General features: G+C 42.9%; 1 protein-coding gene across 1 annotated transcript in view; it reads right to left on the bottom strand.

Moving 5' to 3' along the window:
- The window catches only part of SND1 (staphylococcal nuclease and tudor domain containing 1), a 967,943-nt gene that overhangs the window by 330,545 nt on the left and 616,136 nt on the right, over nucleotides 1-21,262 (bottom strand). The window contains exon 16 of the mRNA XM_082257077.1: nucleotides 4,431-4,540. Coding sequence (XP_082113203.1) covers nucleotides 4,431-4,540 — 110 coding nt within the window. The remainder of the gene's footprint in view (nucleotides 1-4,430; nucleotides 4,541-21,262) is intronic.

The raw sequence follows: 21,262 nt of genomic DNA, 5'->3' as shown, positions 1-21,262 counted from the left end.
GAGGCTACTTGGCCTATCTGGTCAATCAGATCCGATTCCTGTGAGGTATCGGGACTAATCTTAGGAAAAGGTAAAGGAAAAGATCTATACAGGGAACGGTAACTACCGCTTCCTGTACTTAAATGTTGGAAGGGAAGAATCGCACCGGTAGTAGTGGTTGATGCTCGATCTAATGTCCTGAATACCGGTGAAAACGTCCCCCCACCCTGAAATCGGGTGGGGGCGCACCTTCAGGCTGTGTACTCCTTTACTTCGGGTTTGGCTGGGTTGGTCCTCTGCTTGTCCGACCAGCCCTTCTTGAACCCTCCTGGAGGAGTCTTGCCTTTCCCGGAAGTACCAGCCGGGCGCCCTTTATGGGCGGTAAAGAAAGGTCCTCGCTTGTTGCGAGGTTCCTTAGCTTTTGCAGCCTGTGGCAAAAAAGTACTCTTGCCCCCGGTGGCATCCTTAATGATTTCATCTAGGTTGGCTCCAAATAGACGATTCCCCTGGAAAGGGAGATTGGTCAAAGTCTTTTTGGAACCTAGGTCAGCTGACCAGCATTTTAACCACAGCACACGTCTGAGGATCACTGCTAACTTAGATGCATGCCCTAACAAGGGAGTAGTGTCCAAGGCTGCGTCACAGATAAACCGTAGCCCTTGTATGATCTGTTCTATCAAATCAGATGTCTCCTGGGGAATATCTTTTCCCCTAAGATCTTGGCGTACCATCTTCGCCCATTCTGTAAGTGTCTGGGAAACTAGACCAATAACAATTACTGGTCTAAATGCTGACCCTATCAGAGAAAAGATAGTGCGGGACTCCGCTTCTATCTTTCGATCCACCGGATCCTTAAAGGACGAAGTGTCCTCCACTGGAATAACCGTGGCTTTATTCAGCCTGGAAATAGGCGGATCCACGACTGGTGGTACCGTCCATTTCTTAATGATGGATTCCTCAAACGGATAGCGTTTAGCAATACGTTTGGAAATAGTAAAGGTACGTTTAGAATGCTCCCATTCTCCTTTAATCTGATTACCAAAACATTTAGGTACAGGAAAAGCCTTCGCCGTCTTGATGGGCTTATTAGTACCAAAAGGCCTTTCTGTTTCAGTTGCCTCTGCCGGTAAAGCCTCAAGTTTTAAGGTTTCTTGCACTGCAACAACTAGTGCGTCCACCAATGCTTCTTCCTGAATTATAGCAGGAGAAGAAGCGTCCTCCTCACTGTCTGAGGGGGCTTTACCTGGGATAGCAGCCCTTGCAGAGGAACCTGCAACTGCAGTGACCATCTCTGAATCAGAGTCAGAGGTGTCAGATAGTATAGGGGTAGGCGGGGGTCGCTTCCTTGACCCCCGTCCCTGACAGGCCGCCTCCACCCGAGCCACCATAGACTCCAAAATTGCTGTAAATGACTCTATACTCTGTGCCCCGGCGGGTCCCGAGGCCCCCTCGAGGGAAACAGGTGGGGGAATATGTGTGGCAGGGTCCATAATAACTCCAGTTACTTCCTGGATGATATAATTCAAAGTAAAGAAAAAACTTTTTTTTTTTTTTTTTTCGACCCTCAGCGCCACAAAAAAACCCCTTAGTGTTACCTGCTAGGGATCCCTATCGATCGAGAGAGAGAGAGATAGACCCCCAGGCTCACCACTTGATGTACAGAGTTGAACTGCAACAGCTTACAGCGCTGTCTTAGACAAACAGGAAGTCTTTTGGCTGGCTGCCCAGGAAGAAAGGAGGCGGCTCCGCCCCTCTGCACGCCTTCCGGCGCCTCCCCCAAGCTCCACGAGGTGTAGAATCACCTCAAACATGGCCGCCCCCATGCTGGAGACACGAGGCTACGCCAAAATGGCGGCTCGTGTGATCCAGCAAAAAAAATGGCGGCGGCCTGTGCTGACTAGCGGTGTGCTGCAGGCACACAACACTCTCTCTGCATGGGGATATGGCGTGGTTGGCGGTACCGGCCCTGGCGGACCGCATGGCCGTTCGGGAGGCCTGCTATTAGCTGGAGATCTGACTTGGAAGGCAGTCTACATGTCCATGGCTTCTGACTGGTAGGTAGCTTATACTTAACCCATAAGATTCCCAGAATGCCACAGATTACATCTTTAAAACATGTATACAATAGATTGTTAGCTCCCAAACCAAGCCTCCTGGCTTTTTGCACACATAAAATCACACTCAAAGTAGGAGGATTTGTGACATGTTATAGGATAGAAAGAAACTCTTTCTTACCATACAGAGAGGGGCCCGCGTTCACCACAAAACCCGTCAGGGAAAAAGGGGGAACATACTACTCACCATACCGGAACCAGGCGGGCACCAACTCCTGACAGTACCCCTCTCCACCGGGGCGGGAGGGCTGTCGACCGATACGGACGCCGTGACTCATGGTCTTTGGCGTTTCAGCGAGACGTTTAACTCGCGGGTTTAGTCCTTTAATGGGACTTTGTCGCGGCCGACCCAGCGCGGAGCTATGGCCTGCACGCGCTCGTAGGCTGAACTGGGGTGACCACCGGATCTCAACATCCAGCCCGTCGCCCAGTTCAGCTTTCTTGCTTGAAGATCTCACAGGAACACTGGAGAAAAAAAGCTGTCCAAAAATCCTTTTAGAAAAAAATTCTTGCCAGGACCTAAGATCCCAGCAAGGTATCTAGGTCCTTACTCCTAACTAGACAGAAAATAACTGATTTGCTGAGGCAGAGAGAGAGAGGATATACCCTCTGGGACTGCCCCTAGGGTGTGGCCAGAGCTTTTTAATTTCCTGTCTAGTCCTGCTCCTGCGGAGGTAACATAACCCGAAGGTGGTGTATCACCGAGGACTACGTCTGTCGATGAGCGCTAGAGAAACCCCTGTTTACCTCAAATTCCTTGTTGAAACGATCTTCACTATGATCAGTTTTATTTTTATGAGGACACTCGGGATTCATCACTATATTTGGGGATCTTACCAGCAACAATCTTCCCAACAGCATTCTAAGAAGCTGTGTGTAAAGTTTTACCAGTATTCCATGCCTGCTATTAACCACATTGTGGTAAGTAGATAACCAAAGAGGGTAACCCCTCATACAGCACGGATCAAGCACTTTAATATTCGGGAGGATTGATATATGGACATTATATATATATTTATTTGTGATATGCACCATTGTTTAAGCACTTTATATGAATGTTTTTGCATTTTATTAATTTCATGAATGTTGCCACTATGTTGGCTTAAGCATATTTGCACAGGTATCTTAAAGCAGCGCTGCAATCACTGACCATTATACTTTAAAAGAGCACTAGCACTTTTCACTGCAGCAACCAGCTTACACAAGTATTTAAATTATATTTTATTTAAATTATTATATTTTGCACAAAACTTAGCACTTTAAATCACTCAGATTTTACACACCATAAGCGCGAGGTCCCACAGTCCTGTATGTTTTTTTTTACTCCCTGGTCAGTTTGTGAATTGGACTTAGCTCATTATACAATATTTTATGAGTAACGCGATACCCTTATCATATGTGGTAAAGCTTAGTGAATTGATGCCATTGTGTTTTACTTTTGTGTCAAGTTTGAAAAGCTTACATTTTGAAGTGAAAACATTCCAAACATATCCCTGCTGCTCATACAGTAATGGTCAGACATACAGGGTAACCCTGGTCTTACCTATAAATTAAAGTCCAGGCTTTGACCGTCACAGTGGGGATACAGACATAGGGACTGAGTTACATAGGGATGGGCCTGTATAGCACCCTGTGGCTGACTCATCGTGCTGCCAAGGTGAGCACTCATGCAGGATTCAGTGCCTGAAGCAACATATCACAAGCCACTCCCACATCATGGGGTCCAGATACGGCCCCCAAGGTTCTACCAAGGTTGCACGGATCCAGATACCCTGCTTCTGTAACAGAATTATCTGTGAGTGAGAGGTTCATTGAGGAAAATAAAAAAACTAGTGAGTCTGATTTCTCCGTGAAGGAGAAGAGGCCCATCACCAGCACACACTACCCCAAAACGAAGGACTCCAGGCTTGGTAGGGTTATAAGGGAGCCTTGTCCTCAAAGGATTGCCAGTGTCTGATGGCCTGAAAGTAAACATCTATGGGAGGGGCACCTGACAGTCCCTACTAGAATTTTGGTTAAGAATAGGAAAGAAGCAACAGTAGGAAGCATAAGTAATGCACAGTCCGACTACTTGCAACCAAAAAAGATTTGCTGGGTTTCCTTGAAAAATATATTTGCTTTTGCTTGCAAAAGCTTCTTAAACTTGCAGCATTGCATGGAGCTAGAGTGACTTTTACAGCCCAAATGTGGTGTTATGAGGTGCAGCACCTATTGCACCTCATAACACCACATTAAGAACTTATGGATGTCATATGGCTGTGCAACACATATGCAACATATGGCAAGTTAAAAAACCTTCCAAAGAATGACAAAGACTGGAATGGATTATTGTCCTACCTCTCGCTGCAATACTAGTTCCTTGGTGTACATTGTAGCTTCCTCACTGAACGGCTCCCCTTCTTGCACTCCACCAGGGGCATTCCTGGCACCTCTTGGACATTCAATGCCTAATGGAGTAAGTACAGTTTCACAGGTTACATATAATTTACAGCAAAAAATTCACTGATAAAAAATAGACAGCTTCAAGATCATCTTCAACCAGCTTTATAACAGCCTACAATGAATTTCTAAATCCCTTCTAGGTTTTGTTAGTGCAGTGTATCAAGCAATCAAATTTTTTTTTTTCTAAAATATTGTTTTCACCTTTTATCTTTTTTTGTATTTGTGATGCGGATCTCCTCCGTGCTCTTCTCTTTCATCCACTCCAATGTACATGCACTTACCTTAAAGTAAGCTGCACATCATTACGCAGAACTAGTTTACTGAGAGTAACCACACAGATGCACTACTACTGACTGCCTCCTGAAACTCCTCTCACAGCACCATTGAGAAGGCAGGCTCTGTGAATTTTGTGACACAGCTTACATATTCCACCGTGCGGAATTCTTCACAAAGTTTACAAGCTCCAAAATTATTTAGATTATTTGAAGCTAAAAATAATTAAAATGTATATGCAAATGAATATATGAATTTACAATTTGTCCATAGATAGGTTTTGATAGTGTTAAGAAAAATAGTAATAAACCTAAAGTGCAAAGTTTTTTTTTTTTTTTTTCTTCTGTACCCCATAGAGAAGATTTCCCTTCACTTTCTGTCCCATAGCCAAACCAGGGAGTTTAAGTAAATCACTCCAAAGTGAGGAAATTCCAGGGGCGTCACCTGAACAAGTGCTCCAATTGGAAGATTTCCCCTCTATTACTGTTCTTATATCTATCCAAATCTTGGGATTTCTTATACTTTTACTTCCAGTGCTAAAAATAAACAGGACAAATAGAGAGGATGAATCTCCTACCTAAATGATAGCACAGCCAGCAAAAAAAATGACAACTGGTCTAATCCCTCTCTACCCTGTACAAAGTATGCCTAAACATGGATCACAAACAGCTATAAAAATGAAATGCCACACTTATGTGTTCCCATACTGCACTTGGCTGTGAATGATGTTGAATGATAATGTAAAAAGAGGGGGGAAAATAAACATGGGTACATACAAGCGTGTCACTCCGAAAATGCCATCCTTACCGTGTGTATTATTATGTAGTACACTGTCTGCATGGTGTGTGTGCTTTAATCTAATTAAAAATATGCAGTATGATTTGGTAAACAGAGTTCAGCGATCCCCATCCAACCAAACATCACAAGGGAAAGTGCAGGATTCACGTGAGAAAAGATGGTAGAGATATACTACAACAAAATTGCAGCAATAGATGGTACTCTGACTGGGGCATGCCTCTAACCAACAAATGTCTTTTTGCACAATTTTGTAAACTCAACATATTACACACAGTATGTTGTGTAAATCTCCTACTGAAAGTCTATTTATATATATATATATATATATATATATATATATATATACATATATATACACACACACACACACGTACATCACGCATTCTCATACATACACACATAATACAGGACTTAACCGTGTATAAAAGGTTGACTAATTCTCTAGAAGCAAGCATTAGAACCCCTCCCAGTAACAGCTTGCTGCAGCTACAGGACAAACTAAGATTTTTTTTTTAAAGGAGAAGTGCGTGTTTTGATAAAAAAAAAACATCCATGCTGATCTAAGTGGATGCAGCATTGTTCCGATGTTGCATCTGTCCCCCGCGTCGTCTACACTGAGATTGGAGTGATCAAAACCCACTGATCACTCAGTCCTTAGTCTTCAGTGAGCGATGGGCTGTCGAGGGGGTGGGAGCCTCTGATTATGTGCTCAGTGGTGGGTGAGAGGCCGAGCCAGCTGATGGTCAGGCATCTAGGTGTATCCCAACATTAAAGTCGGAATTTCTCCAGAGTATGGACCAAACTGAGTGATGTCAGCCAACGGTGGGCTTTAGCATGTTGTCGGCTGAATACGGGTGAGTGGAATGCAGAATGGAGTGCACTCCTGTGACCTACTTCTCCTTTAAGCTAAAAACATATGACAACAGGTTTAAGACGTACTGGCACCCTCCCAAGTTCTAGGTATCAGCACAACCTTCACGAGAATCTTTTTATTGTTTTTGCATCAAGCGCAAAGTTTTTTTTTTTTTTTGCGTCTGAGTCCCCATTTAGATTGTTCCTCACTTCCAGTCAGGACAAAGTGCTGGGAAAACCTGCCAGTGGGGACAGAGACTGCAGCGTTTTTTTGTTTTTTTTTCTATTCTTCTATAAAATGGGGAACATTTTATTATGGTCTATGTCTTCCTATCCATCCATCCTACTGTCATAGGAGCATGTAGTAAAGTTAAATCTCCCTGATGAGGTCACAGGAAAGAAAAAAAAAATAATATATATATATATATATATATATATATATATATATACACACACACACACACATACATACATACATACATACATACAAGAATGTAAGGGACAGTTAACTTCAGAACAGTGTGCAGGAAAACCACAAAATGCACTGCAGTTGCAATCTGCAGCAGGTGTCAATATTAACTACCTCCCATCCGCGCTGTAGCCGAAGTACGGCTGCAGCGCGGACTCACATTTTCGGGAGGCCGTCTTTAAACGGCCTCCCAGACACAGTCTCCCGCGAGTGCGCATCGGGGAAAACCTGTGTCGGCCATGTCCCTTGGACACAGCCGATCACAGATCATGGTGAATGGCCAATCACAGCGGCCATTCACCACGTGATCGGACCATCCAACGAGAGATGATCTCATATGTAAACATATGAGATCATCTCTCATCGCCAGCGCTCCTTCCTCACACAGAGCCCGCAGTATGAGGAAGGATAGAGCCGATCAGCCGTCGGGGACAAAGAAAAATGTAAGCAGGGCACTGATCACCAGTGCCCTGATTACAACAAAGGTACACTAAACACACTAACTGCCCACCATCAATGCCCACAGTGCCCGCCATCAGTGCCCCCCATCAGTGCCCATAGTGCTGCCAGTCAGTGCCCATCAGTGCCTGCTCATCTAGGCACTGATGAGCACTGACTGGCAGCACTATGGGCACTGAGTGTGGGCACTGATGGTGCTGCCCATCAGTGCCGCCCGTGCCCATCAGTGCCGCCCGTGCCCATCAGTGCCGCCCGTGCCCATCAGTGCCGCCCGTCAGTGCTCATAAGTGCGGCATATTAGTACCTCCTCATCAGTGCCACCTCATCAGTGCCCATCAGTGCAGCCTATCAGTGCCCATCAGTGCCGCCTCATAAGCGCACATCAGTGAAGGAGAAAATTTATTTATTTTCAAAATTTACTCGCAGAAAATAAGAAACTTTTCTTTTTTTTTTTTTAATTTTCTGTCTTTTTCTTTTTTTTTTGTAAAAAATAAAAACCCAGAGATGATTAAATACCACCAAAAGAAAGCTCCATTTGTGTGAAAAAAATGATAAAAATTTCATATGGGTACAGTGTAGTATGACCGTGCAATTGTCATTCAAAGTGTGAGAGCACTGAAAGCTAAAAATTGGTCTGGATGGGAAGGGGGTTTAAGTGCACAGAAGGCAAGTGGTTAATGTAATGACACCCTTAACACAGGTCGCAAACACAGTGTGCTTGCCCACACCAGATTGCATGATACAGAAGCACTATGTGATGCGGTTGCAGTGAGTTCCCAATAGTAGTGCATGCACTACTTTTGGTGCAGTGCGGTGCAATTTCAGCCCATTTAAAATGCATGGGCTAAAACTACACAGCACAGAACTTGTATGTGAATCGTACAGGAACATACAGTGGCTCGTGTACAATTTCTGGTGTGAACCGGCCACAATATAAGTATTTACTTTTCTTAAGCCTAGCCAATAAAAAAGCGTAAAAAAAAAACAAACGCTTTGAAGTTTCATTTTAATAACCAGACATGAGCGGTTTGTTTCGTTCTAAATAAATATTTGGACATATTTTTCTTTATTCGGATATTTCCGAATATTATTATTATACAGGATTTATATAACGCTGACAGTTTGCGCAGCGTTTTACAATATGAGGGAAGACAATACAGTTACAATACAATTCAATACAGGAGGATTTAGAGGGCCCTAATATCCGCATTACAGTAAAAAAAAAAAAAAATAAGTTTACTGAATGCTCTGAAGAACAGAAATTCATCCAAACTTCGAATTTAAATCCACATTGAATTCCATTTGAATTTGAACTGTAAACATTTCTGAAATCAAAGACGACGTGTGTTATTAGGGTACCATTTGGAAATAATGCTGTTTTAAGCCAAAAACGATTTAAAAAGTCATTGGAATAATTTGAGAACAATTTTTTATTTCTGTACACTTTGCTTCATTTAAATCAGGGAAAAAAAAAAAAAAAAAAAAAAAAAAAAAAAAAAAAATCGAAAAATTTTAATTTAACAGATTTGAAATTTATCGATTCAAATGTTTTGAATCCAAAAAAATAAAAAAATAGGAAAACTCAAAGAAAATTTGAAAAAAAAAAAATTCTGAATACAATATGAATGCCGACTACAACATTAACAAATCAATTTAATGAAACTAAATAACTAGATTAACAAATCTAAATAAAACAAAACCATTTTTTTTTTTGTCATGCACACGTCTATGAACACATTTTTGGATTTTTCCACCCAGAAATACAGCATAACTTTTTTAAAATTTTAAAATGAAAATAAAAGGAATAACCATTTTACACTAAAGCATTAAACTTTAAAGCTTAAAGCAGCACTCATGTAAACACACAGAAACAAATGTTACTGACCTATAGCAGAGCAAATGACCCACATCAGGTAACCCTGTCATATCAACTGCCTATATATTGAATGTAGCAAAGAAGGATTAAAATAATACCTTCGTACTATGCAATCTCTCAATCAGCACAATAGTTTTTTTTATTTCCGTTACATAAAACACAACAGTTAAAAGTTAAAGTGTTTGTTACATTAACAAAGAACAAACAAAAAAAACGTAAAAAACCCCAAAAAACACAAAAAGATCCTGCTCCCTTATAGCAGATTAAACAGCACAGTGCTTGTGCTGTCTAATCTGCCCCTTTCTAAACTATTAAAAAAAAAAACCTGGCTGATCCTGCCACTTCCTGTGTCCCCCTCTGTGCCCTGACCACAATTAATCATGGCTGCTGAGACCTGACCACCATGGTCCGCCTGCATGCCTCTGTCATCTGCAGCTCTTCTGTCCTCCCTCTCTGTCAGCTCTGTCTCTGCCCCTCTTCACCCTGCTGCTGTTAGTAGAGAATAAAATATAAAAAATGGCACTGCCAGCCCCTCAATTATATCAAGGCATACCACACTGTATAAGTGTTTTATTAACCACTTAAGCCCGGAGGATTTGGCTGCTAAAAGACCAGGGGTTTTTTTGCGATTTTTTACTGCGTGACTTTAACGGACAATTGCGCGGTCGTGCGACGCTGTACCTAAACTAATTGGACGTCCTTTTTCCCACAAACAGAGCTTTCTTTTGGTTGTATTTGATCACCTGTGCGATTTTTTGATCATGCGCTATAAACAAAAAAAGAGCGTCAATTTTGCTAAAATCAAAATTTTTTAACATTTTCGGCCAATTTGTTTTATGCTACATATGTTTGGTAAAAAAAAAAAAAATCGCAAAAAGCGTATTTTGATTGGGTTGCGCAAAAGTTATCGCGTTTACTAACAAAGGGAAAGATTTTTGTCATTTTTGGTATTTTTTTTAATGCGTAATGGCGGCGATCTGCAATTTTTTTGCGGTACTGCGACATTGCGGCGGACAGATCGGACCCTTGACTGACATTTTTGACACTTTTGGGGTTACCAGTGACATTACTGCAGTAATCAGTGCTATACATATGCACTGTTACTGCAAAAATGACACTGGCAGGGAAGGGGTTAACTGTATTGGAGAGGGAGGGGTTAAGTGTGTCCTAGGGGCGTGTTTCTAACTGTAAAGGGACATGGCTATTGGTGTAAAAACAAAGATCAATGGTCCTACATAGTAGAACCGTCTGATCTTCATTTTTACACCAGGGAGAATGACGGGCGGCTTGTTTACATAAGCCGTCCGCCTTTCTCCCTTCACCGGAGCGATCGTGAGCCGGTCACACGCACTGACTTGTCAGTGAACGAGCCGCGGCAGGCGCGCGCCCGCCCGCAATTGGCTCACAAGTCAGTGACAGGCGAGTGACGTACCGATACGTCACTCTGCCTGGCCGGGGCTGACCGCCGCAGTATATTGTCGTGCGGCGGTCGGCAACCGGTTAAAACTAACTTTTTTTCTCTTCCTTCTCCCCCCCCCCTGAAAATTATGGCCAAAAATGATGGCTGTGTATGTCAGAAAACCATGTACCAGCACAGAGACTATAGCATGGTATTAATATATTTTAGAACGCATTACCAAGATATTCATTAATATACTTTTATAAGAACTGTTGAATTGTAACAGCTTTATGTTTTAGCCCTCTGGAAAATGACAGATAATTTAAAGGTCAGATAGGGGTGTGAACATACATGTATTAATTCTACATCTACTGTATGCAGAGATTGTTCAAAAAAAAAAAAAAAAAAAAGATGATCTGCACTCTGGTGAAGGTCAGCGGGTGTTCTGGGAGACATTGTGCCTATGTCAATGAGATAACAAAAGGCATAAACAATGAGGAGACCACAGAAAGGTTTGACACAAATGCTGAAAAAAGTCAAGAACTTCAACCTGCTTGCATTACATAGAAGCAAATTAAGTATTTACCACATCTGCACAACATTTAAATGTGAAAAAGCAATGCATTCTTTAAAAACAGTCTATGAATATGTGACCTGAATTGCCTCCGATTCCAGCAAAACAGAATAGGCCAAATTCTTATGAATATTGGATTAGCTTTAAAAGTGTTTGACTGTACTTGCTCTCCAGGAGAGAGGCACTTTATTTGGTATTGAAGGTGTTTGGTCAGCTGTGATAGGTACATTAAACTGGAAATAAATTCACTCACTTTTCTATAACCACTTGATTGTTGTTGCTGCCCATTTCCCTCAAACACAAATCATTTCACCCGGGTTTTATTCCCATAGTTTAAACATATTTAAAGAGTGTAGGTAAATTATTTTTATGGAAGAGATAATTGTAAATATTAACCAGAAAATACTATCCGCATAAAAGATGTATTTTTTATACAGGCGACAATTTGACTTGCTAACAGACCAATCAAAATCTGTTCATTTTGCTTTCTTTAAGGGCAGTCTTTACCAGCGTTTTACCTATGAAAAAAACCCTTGAACTTATTTTCAGATTTCTGGGAACCCCTGCTAAGACCAATTCATTGAGGTTCAGAGAAAAAAAAAAAAAAAAAAGTCCATATATAAGTAGCTAGTAGAAAATCCACCCCACCCCCCTTTACACTGGTGGTCAGAACATTATCCTTTCAAATTCGCTTTGAATCTAGGAGCCAGTTTTTCTGTGTTTTTTTTTTTTTTTTTTAACTAAAGCTTAACCACTTCCGGAAAGCTTACCGCATATATACTGCGGCAGGATGGCCCGGCTGCCCAAAGTCACGTATAGGCACATGATTTTGTGAAGGGGTTCTCTTGGGGACGCACATGCAGCCAGAGCGCTTCTCCCGCTGTGATTGGACACAGCGGGAGCCAATCAGAGGGTCCGGCAGCCGCGATAGCGCAGGAGAATGACAGAACGGCTGATGGCCTATGTAAACCAGGCAGATGGCTGTTCTGTCACAGAGGAAGAGTTATCTTGTGTTTCAGCCAAGCTGAAGCACAGATCTCTCTTATTCTCTAGCACATCCATCCCCCACTCAGGTAAAAAGCATTCCCTAGAGCACACTTAACCCCTTGATCACCCCTAGTGTTAACCCCTTCCCTGCCAGTGTCATTTATACAGTAACCATGCATTTGTTTTAGCACTGATCACTGTATTGGTGTCAATGGTCCCCAAAAGGTGTCACTTCGTGTCAGATTTGTCCGCCACAATGTTGCAGTGCCACTAAAAATCGCTGATCGCCACTATCATTAGTAAAAAAAAAAAACTCCATAAATCTATCCCATAGTTTGTAGATGCTATAACTTTTGCGCAAACCAATCAAAATACACTTATTAGGATTTTCTTTTAACCAAAAATATGTAGCAGAATACATAATGGCCTAAATTGACTTACTGTAAAATCAATTTCTCCGATGTTCATTGATGGACACCGCTCCTCATCTTCTTGACTGTTGGGTTATGGTGCCCCCTACCGGAGTAGGACACTAGGCAGGAAAAAGCTGGACTACGCTTATGGGGCAGTCCCAGGGGGTATACTCCCCCTCTCAGCTATAGCTATAGGCCTTAAGTTTTGTTACAAGCAATGTCGGAAGAAAACCAAAACCAAACGAGGGTTGGGTGCTGTGTCCGTCAATGATCATTAGAGAAAAGAATCTTACTGTAAGTCAAAAATCCAGATTTCTCTTTCGTACATTGACTGACACAGCGCCTTATCTTCTTTTCCCTTGGGATGTCCCAAAGCAGTGCCAAACATGAGGGGGGGGGGGGGAACAGGAAGAAAAACTCCCAAAGCAAAACCGTAGCCAACCAGGTAACATAGAGCTCAACCATAAACAACTGGAGCTCACCTCAAAAAAATAAAAACAATGCACCCTCAAAGAGGACCAGGTCCTCTAAACAGCAGCCTGCAAAACCCTGTGGCAAAAAGAAGCATCAGCAGATGCCAACACATCCACCTTATAAAACTTTGTGAAAAAGTGTGCACCGACGACCAGGTGGCCGCCTTGCAAACCTGTATCATTGATGCCTGAAGACGGAAGGCTCAAGAGGCACTAAGCGCCCGAGTAGGGTGTGCCTTAATAGGGAAAGGAGGAGCCTGACCTTTAAGTGAATAGGCTTGAATCGCTGTCTGTCTGATCCACGTGGAAAGGGTAGCAACAGAAACAGACAATACTTTGAGGTCCATCCGTAAGTACAAATAGGGAGTCTTACTTCCTAAAAGTTTCTGTAGCTGCCAGGTACACCCTGATTGCCCAAACCACATCCAGGGAATGCAAGGCAATCTCCTTAGGATGTTTAGGCCTGGGACATAGGGAAGGCAACACAATGTCTTCATTCAAATGAAAATCAGAGATGACCTTCGGAAGGAAAAACTGACAGGAACGAAGAACTACCAGGTAAGGTGAACAACAAGACAACGCCCCCAGCTCAGACACCCTGCGAGTAGAAGTAATAGCCACCACAAAAGGCCACCTTCTGGGACAACATAAGCAGAATAACCTACCAAAGACTTTCAAAAGGAGGTTTCTGAAGAACTGAAAGCACCAAATTGAGGTCCCACAGCAGCAATGAAGACCGCACTGGAGGAGCAAAGTGTCAAACTCCCTGGATAAAGGAACGCACCAAGGAATGTGTAGCCAATGGGCATTGAAAGAAAACCGCTAAGGCCGAAACCTGGCCCTTGATGGTACTCAAGGCCAGGCGCTGCTCAACCCCCCATTGGAGGAAACCCAATATCCGAGCCCCTGGAAAAAAAGAGCGAGGATGAACCTCAAGAGACTCACACCACCCAATGTACGTCTGCCAAGTACAATGGTAGATCTTCCTAGAGGTAGATTTTCCAGCCTTTAATAGCGTAGGAATCACAGATTCAGACAAACCTCCATCCTTCAGCAACTGGCTTTTAACAACCAAGCCGTTATAGCCAGCGACTGTAAAGCAGGATGGAAGATTGGCCCTTGGGACAACAGATCTTCCTTGAGAGGAAGTCTCCAAGGCGCAACGGCGACCAGCTATACCAGATCGGCATACCAAAACCGGCAAAGCCAGTCTGGAGCCACTAGAATGACTGGAAAGGATCCCTTCTTCCTCGATCCTGCGCAGGCATCTTAGCAGAAGTTTGGGAGGGGGAAGGCGTAAATCAGACGATACCGAGTCCAAGAAGCCACTAAGGCAATCTGTGGCATCGGCTATAGGATCCTAAGACTGTGCCACAAACCTCTGCACCTTCATGTGGAGGTGAGAGGCCAACAGGTCCAACCTTGGGAGTACCCCCACTTGAGACACGACTGATGAAACCCCTCAGGATGAAGCGACCATTCCCACTGGTTCAATGCCTATTGACTGAGGTAATCCGCTTGCCAATTTTCCACTCCTGGAATGTGTACAGCAGAGGGTTTAAACTAATGGTTCTGCCCCCTTTAGAATACCGGCTACTTCCCGAGCCGCCAGGGCACTTTTTGTACCCCCTTGGTGATTGACATAGGCCACGGCCGTGGCAATGTCCAATTGAATGCGTACTGGACACCCCTGAAGACGAAATGTCCAATGATCCAGACAAAGTCTGATCGCTCTGATTTATAGCACAGTGATCAGCAGTCTGGACTCTTTCAGGGTCCAGACCCCCTGAGCACAATTTGTGCCGAGGACGCCTCCCCATCCTAATAAGAATACCGCATCGCAAAACTCTTAGGGATCGCAACAATGCTTTTTTGGACAACCTCACTGTTTAGTGACAATATTAGCAAAGTAAACGAAAAAGGGTTACACCCTCGCCACCTTGGGAGGCTTGTGAGTGGTAAAAGGGACCAGCGCCTCAGACGCAGCATCAGCTGCATCCTCCATCTTTAAAGTTTCACACACTGACACAATCAGTGCATCCACCAGCGCCTTTTCATGCGGAGCAGAGGAATCATCCTCATTAGCTGAGAAAGCAGGGTGCGTGGATGCCGACCCAGTAGGGTGACATGTGTCCACGGCGGCTGAATCCGATTCAGGCTCCGATGAGACAGATGAAGCAGGTGAAGGCAGGGGACGCTTTTTGTTTGACCATTTTCCCAGGACCAAATCCACCTTGGACACCAAGGATTCCAGGACCACCGTCAGTGCAGTCAGGGATTGTTGGAACCTGGAGGGCCCAGCAGCCTCAGAGGGGATCATGTGGGGACATTTGTCCCAGGGACTCCATTAGTGAAAAGGGGGACCCACACACAAAAAAAAAAAAGTGTACAACACTGCTAGGGATACCCCCACTGTGCTGGCGGTACCACAAGGCCCAGCACAGATAGCTACCACTGCTTTAGCAGGGAGAGAGAGAGAACCCCACAGAGACTCACCATCACCGATCAGGCAATTACAGCACCCAGCAAACTGCACACCATGCAGCGATCAGGAAGAGGAAGATCCAGGAGTCTGCACTAGGGGATGAGGAGGGGCTCCCAGCAGGAGAAGGGGCCCTGGCAGGAGCCCCCACCAAGTACAAACCATGCCCAAAGGTTGATTGTCCGGTACACCCCTCCCCCCATCGTCAGCTCGATGTCCCAGATTGACCTAAAAGGTATAGCCACCCCCTGGGGGGTGTGAGCAGACGGGGGAGGGGCACTGCATGGGAAGGAGCGGAACCCCGGGGGTCTGATCATTCCAGGGAGGGACTTAGGTTCACCCCAAAGAAAAAAAAAAAACAAGTTTAAAGGGGGAACAGCTACTAACCATACCAGGAACAGGGTGGACACAGCTCCTGACAGACCACGGCTCCATCGGAATTAAGTGATCAAATGCAACCAAAAGAAAGCTCCATTTGGGAGAAAATAGACATTTTATTTGGGTACAGCATTACACGACCGCGCAATTGTCAGTTAAAGCAACGCAGTGCCATATCGCAAAAAGTAGCCTGGTCATTAAGGGGGGTAAAACCTTCTGGAGTTGAAGTGTTTAATTTAACAAACCCCTTCTCTTATGTAGCCCTGATGTTCATCTTTGCAGATACACGACACAGGGTTTACACACAGTTTTGCCTCTCAGCCTTTGCCTAGTAACCTTCTCAGGATCCCAAAGAACTTAGTACAGTTTAAAATCATAAGTGAGGTACAGCACATGCTGGGACTTTTAGTTCTATCACAGTCTGCAATGGAGGTTCAGCACATGCTGGGACTTGTAGTTCTTTCAGTCTGCAATAGAGGTACATCACATGTTGGGACTTGTAGTCCTATTATAATCTGCAATGAAGGTAAAACACATGCTAGGATGTGTAGTTATATCAGTCTGCAATGGAGGTACAACATATGCGGGAGGGGGGGGGGGGGGATATAGTCCCCCAGTAGCCCCTGCCACCATTGTACACACAACCAGAATCCCTTTACTATTGTCAACCCACAGGTGTGTATTGCCCTCTTATTGATGATCTGACACCCCTTCAGCCCAGTGTCTGGACCCAACCATCTGCCACCTGCTTCAGCACCTGCCCACGAGGGGCCCCTCAGGCCTGCTCTATTCTCCTGCTTCACTTGTCGAGGACTCAGCTTCACTTCTGACACACAGGCAGAAGTGAGCGCTAGGCCCAGTCACCCCGCCTCAGCCAATTTATGCCTGGCCAATTTATGCCCGGCCAATTGAGAGGCGCAGCGAGCGGGAGCTGGAAGAAACCTCAGCGCCAGGCTTGGAGCGTAAAAGGTGGTGTCAGAGTGAGCTGTGTAAGCCCAGTGAATGGGCTGACAAAAGCACATGTGCCAGGACACAATTTCTAGTCACCATGGTGATCTGGGATTTGTTGAGCCCTGCTATACAAGCACCAACAAATGAAAAGTCAAATTGGCTAGGTTTCAAGGAACCCCTACCCACTACTGGAAGAATTCCAAGGTTCCGTAGAACCCTGGTTAAGAATGGCTGTTTTAGAGGAGTAACTGATACACTAATTATAGACATTAGGTTCACCTAGAAGTTTAGTGAGTGACCTTCATAAACGTGGAGTAGTACAGTTATAGGGTTGCAAGACCCAATACCTATAGGATGTAGCGCAGGCAAAACATTTTCCTATATATGTATAGGACATTGAATTCTTTATATGCAATACCACTTTTTAATAATAATCACTTTTTAAAACTCTAAATCTGCATTAATTACACAGTTAAAGAATAACTGAAGAAAAGTTAATTTCAGATAATGAGAAAAAATATTGTATTATGGCAGAGAGAAGAAGGAATTTGCCATTTTTCCTGTGAGAACACGTGTAGAATATGTGCCCTAATATCTATGCTGTAAATGTGGCACACACACAAATGGTGCATCCATCCATACAGGACCACCAACTTTCTGCCACCATACTGCAATTGTTCCTCCTAACTCCATACCATGAAGCATAAGTGGATTTAATTTAAAGGCGCTCAGGAATTAGATCTTATTTAACTTATACTATCTACAAATCAAGATTTAAATGGTTGGTGATTCAGACCAGCATAAACAGGATGTAATGCAATTAGCTGACTGAGCAGGACAGGCACCTACTTCAAGCTCAGAGCATAATTTTCAGTGGGACTAAAGCTGGTTTAAAATGTGCACCTCAGTGGTAAATGACAAGTCCTAACTAGTCAGAGAGGATGATAAAAACCAAGCAGGGGTTCTTCACTTCCCAAAAGTTTTTCAGAATAAATATCGTAACCCCTCCAAACCAACACTTTCTGAAAAATCAGCTGTCCTATGCACAAAACCAACACTTTCTGAAAAATCAGCTGTCCTATGCACTATATTAAATGAAATAACAGTGCACTATTTTATTTAACTTACATTGTTTCTGCTCTTTATTCTAACACGTGCTCTTAAAAGTACTAACACACTCAACAGTTGACTTTTAGTCAATGCTTCAAACCGAAGAGGACGCTTCGGCTTCAGCTGCCCACACCTAAGATGGCAGCGCTGGACAAGACATTTTCAAGGTAAGTATTTCTTCTAAAAGTTTATTCTTTTTACCCAGAACTCTGATTTAACACTGAGGAAAGGATATCTTTGTAATTCCTTCTCTTTAGAGAATAAGAGCACCACTAATGCACATGCATTGCAGCATGCTGCAATGATCCATAGCGTCTTGTGGTGCACTGGATATTTGGGATTTAGTGCATTGGTAGCCTATTTTCAATGAGCTGCCTTAATGCAATGCACAATAATGTGTCACACATTGTGCATTAACACACCACACAAGTGTGAATGGGCAATCCAGCCATTTCATTTAACCTCCCCCAATATTAGCTCTAAAGCTGCATTCGCACCTGAGCAAAATGGAATTGTGGGCAAAAGCATGTATTTCTGCCCAAGTTTCCAAAAACGAGTGAAAAAAGCACAAACACACTGGTGTCATTATTTCCTAATGGCACCCCAAGCACAAGTAGCAGTGCGGTGTTCTCTGTGCGACAAACACGCAACAATGCCTTTTGCCAAACGTGCTTGGGTCCATACCATAAATCGGTGCTTGATCTTCTTTGCTGTTGACAGGCAGTCTATTCAACTCAGCGGGCTGTCGGGTGTTTGCCATGCATCACTCAAGTCTGAATTCAGCATAAGGCACAGAGATTACATAGTTCTGGCAGGATGCCTTTCACTGCACACTGGTAAATCAGACTGCCGATCCAGGAATGCACAAAGATTCTCCACAAGGATAACTGCATAGCATGACCCCATTGTAGCTAGTTTAGAAGTGAGGAATACAATGCTTCACATTGCTCATGTCCACTAAGCATTATGTTACACCTATTACACAAAAAGTGAGATGAATAAAAATGCATCTCTTCAATGGCATAACCAACTGCAATCTATCATTCTAGAATATACAGTTGCTAACCTGCCCTGTAAACTGGCAAATGTTGCGTTAAAAACCAGAAACAGATAAACATAAGGCTGAAGGCAAAGGATTCCTATTGGCATGCTAGATACATTCTTTAAAGATAAATTCCCTTCTCCCAACACATGTTATTTGTTACATACAATTTGCCTCAGTGAAATCTCGGTGTCTGATTTATCGTGGACGCAAACCTTTGTGTGTCCGCTCTCCAGATTCTCTCCCAGCTTGATGGCTAACGGCTAAAACTGCATTTCATTTTTCTTATATTGGGTAGAAAAAAAAATAAAGCCACTCAAACTAAAGTGATTTATTTAATGTCTCCACTTTGCGATTTTCTTCCTGGGTTTTCAGCTTCTGTTGTAATACAGATATAATACTGCATCTCAAATAAAAGCAAAGTATGAATAAAAGTAAATCAATACTACCACATAAAAGAAAAAAAAAACTTGGCTTTCATGTGAAAATAAAGTTAGTAAAACATGAAGATTTTTGTTTAAAAATTATGGAATTTTGTAAATTTTTGAAAGTTATTTAAACTGCACAAAGTTTATTACAAGAGCTTGCTAAAGCTGCAGTGCAAGGTTTTGTAATTCATAATTCATCTATAATGGGAAGCAAAAAGCTTGTAAAAGTCAGCCAACATGCTGATGACACAGAGGATTATGGGAAATAATGCAGTATACACAGTACAACGCATGGGTGAAAGGAATCCATGTTCTAATTACCTGAATTTGCCTATTAAGTGACAGAAATTATGCTTCTTACGTCACTGCTGTAAGCATATTAAACAGATGTTCCTTGTCCTACAATTCCCTAACGGTGCCCATGTTTTAAAGTGTTACGAAACCCAGGACCCTGCATTCACTATATCAGGTCTCCAACAGTACACAGAACATGAAAATGCAATTCTTTTAGTAAATATAAACTGCTAAATACGTTTTCTCATTAGTATATAGCAATCTTGTGAATTCAATCAGTGTCCGGCTGAGCACTGGTTAAAGCTTGGAGGCGTTTTCACTCTCCTCCAACTGTCCTAGGATTCTGCATGACCCCCTGACCCTCTGTCTGGACAGTGTCAATTGGCCCTGTGCTGATCACATGCACCCTCCCAAGAAAAGAAAAAAAAAAAAACTTATCAGGAGATGGTTTGGGGACAGCGGAAGAAGGGGAGGATCAGAGAAGACAGGATCAAACTGCCTTTTTACACAATGCAGAGGACTAACCCCTTAGGTTCCACAGTAAGTATAAACAGCATGCTTTACTGCTTATACACACTGATTTTACTGTTGTAGGTTTAGTAAGTTTATAGTAGGAACTGTATCTCATTAATGGAGACTTTTTGGTTCAGTGGATTTTTTTTGTAAAAGTCTGAAATTACCATTTATCTAAAGGGATTGCAATTTAATTTAGTTTATTTTTTGTTTTTAACAGAAAAAAATATTCTATTGAGGTATATGAGCACGAACATAGCAGTGCACACAACCAAGAAGTCATAGGTCCATAATGTATATATATCAATATAAAAAATTATGCTTACAAAAACTCGGCACCCAAGCAAGCAACCCCAAGCGCTAAAGGAGGATGGCAATACAAATATAAAGTGCTGCTGCTTAAATAAATAACATGAAAAAACGGAATAGAATGTCAACAGCATAAATTGCATATTTCCAGTAGCGCAAGGATGGTGGTAACCTCTCACCATCAGTACATATGTATAAATATAGATAATAATAATCGCTCATAAAACAGACAACTTGTCACTCAGTAAAATCTGGATAAAAGTCCATAAAATTCCACCAAGACAGCAGAAGCTGTTACAAAAGTCCACAGTTCCTACACACTCCTGGGATGATAGCTACATGTGCAATTGGAGTATTGGATCACCATAAACGCCACCACCGTGCTCAGAGGGGGAGAAAGAATGCAAACTCACCGACTCGACTGGCCCAGCCACTCTCGTGACTAAGCAAACAAGCCCAATGTTAAACACATACACTTATAGGGATCGGGGATATCCACAGTGATGGGTGATCAGCAGTGCTCCAGACCATGTAGTCCACTAGTGTAATAACGTCTAGAACAGTTTATTCATATTAATAAGACAAATAATGCACTAACATGTCAATAGCATATCACTCGCATAAACAGTCATAGGGAGGTGTTCACC

This window comes from Pelophylax lessonae, assembly GCF_965119305.1.
Source record: "Pelophylax lessonae genome assembly, chromosome: 4".
NCBI lineage: Eukaryota > Metazoa > Chordata > Amphibia > Anura > Ranidae > Pelophylax > Pelophylax lessonae.
Note: the sequence above shows the minus strand (reverse complement) of the source record. Positions and strands in the feature narration are given on the sequence as shown.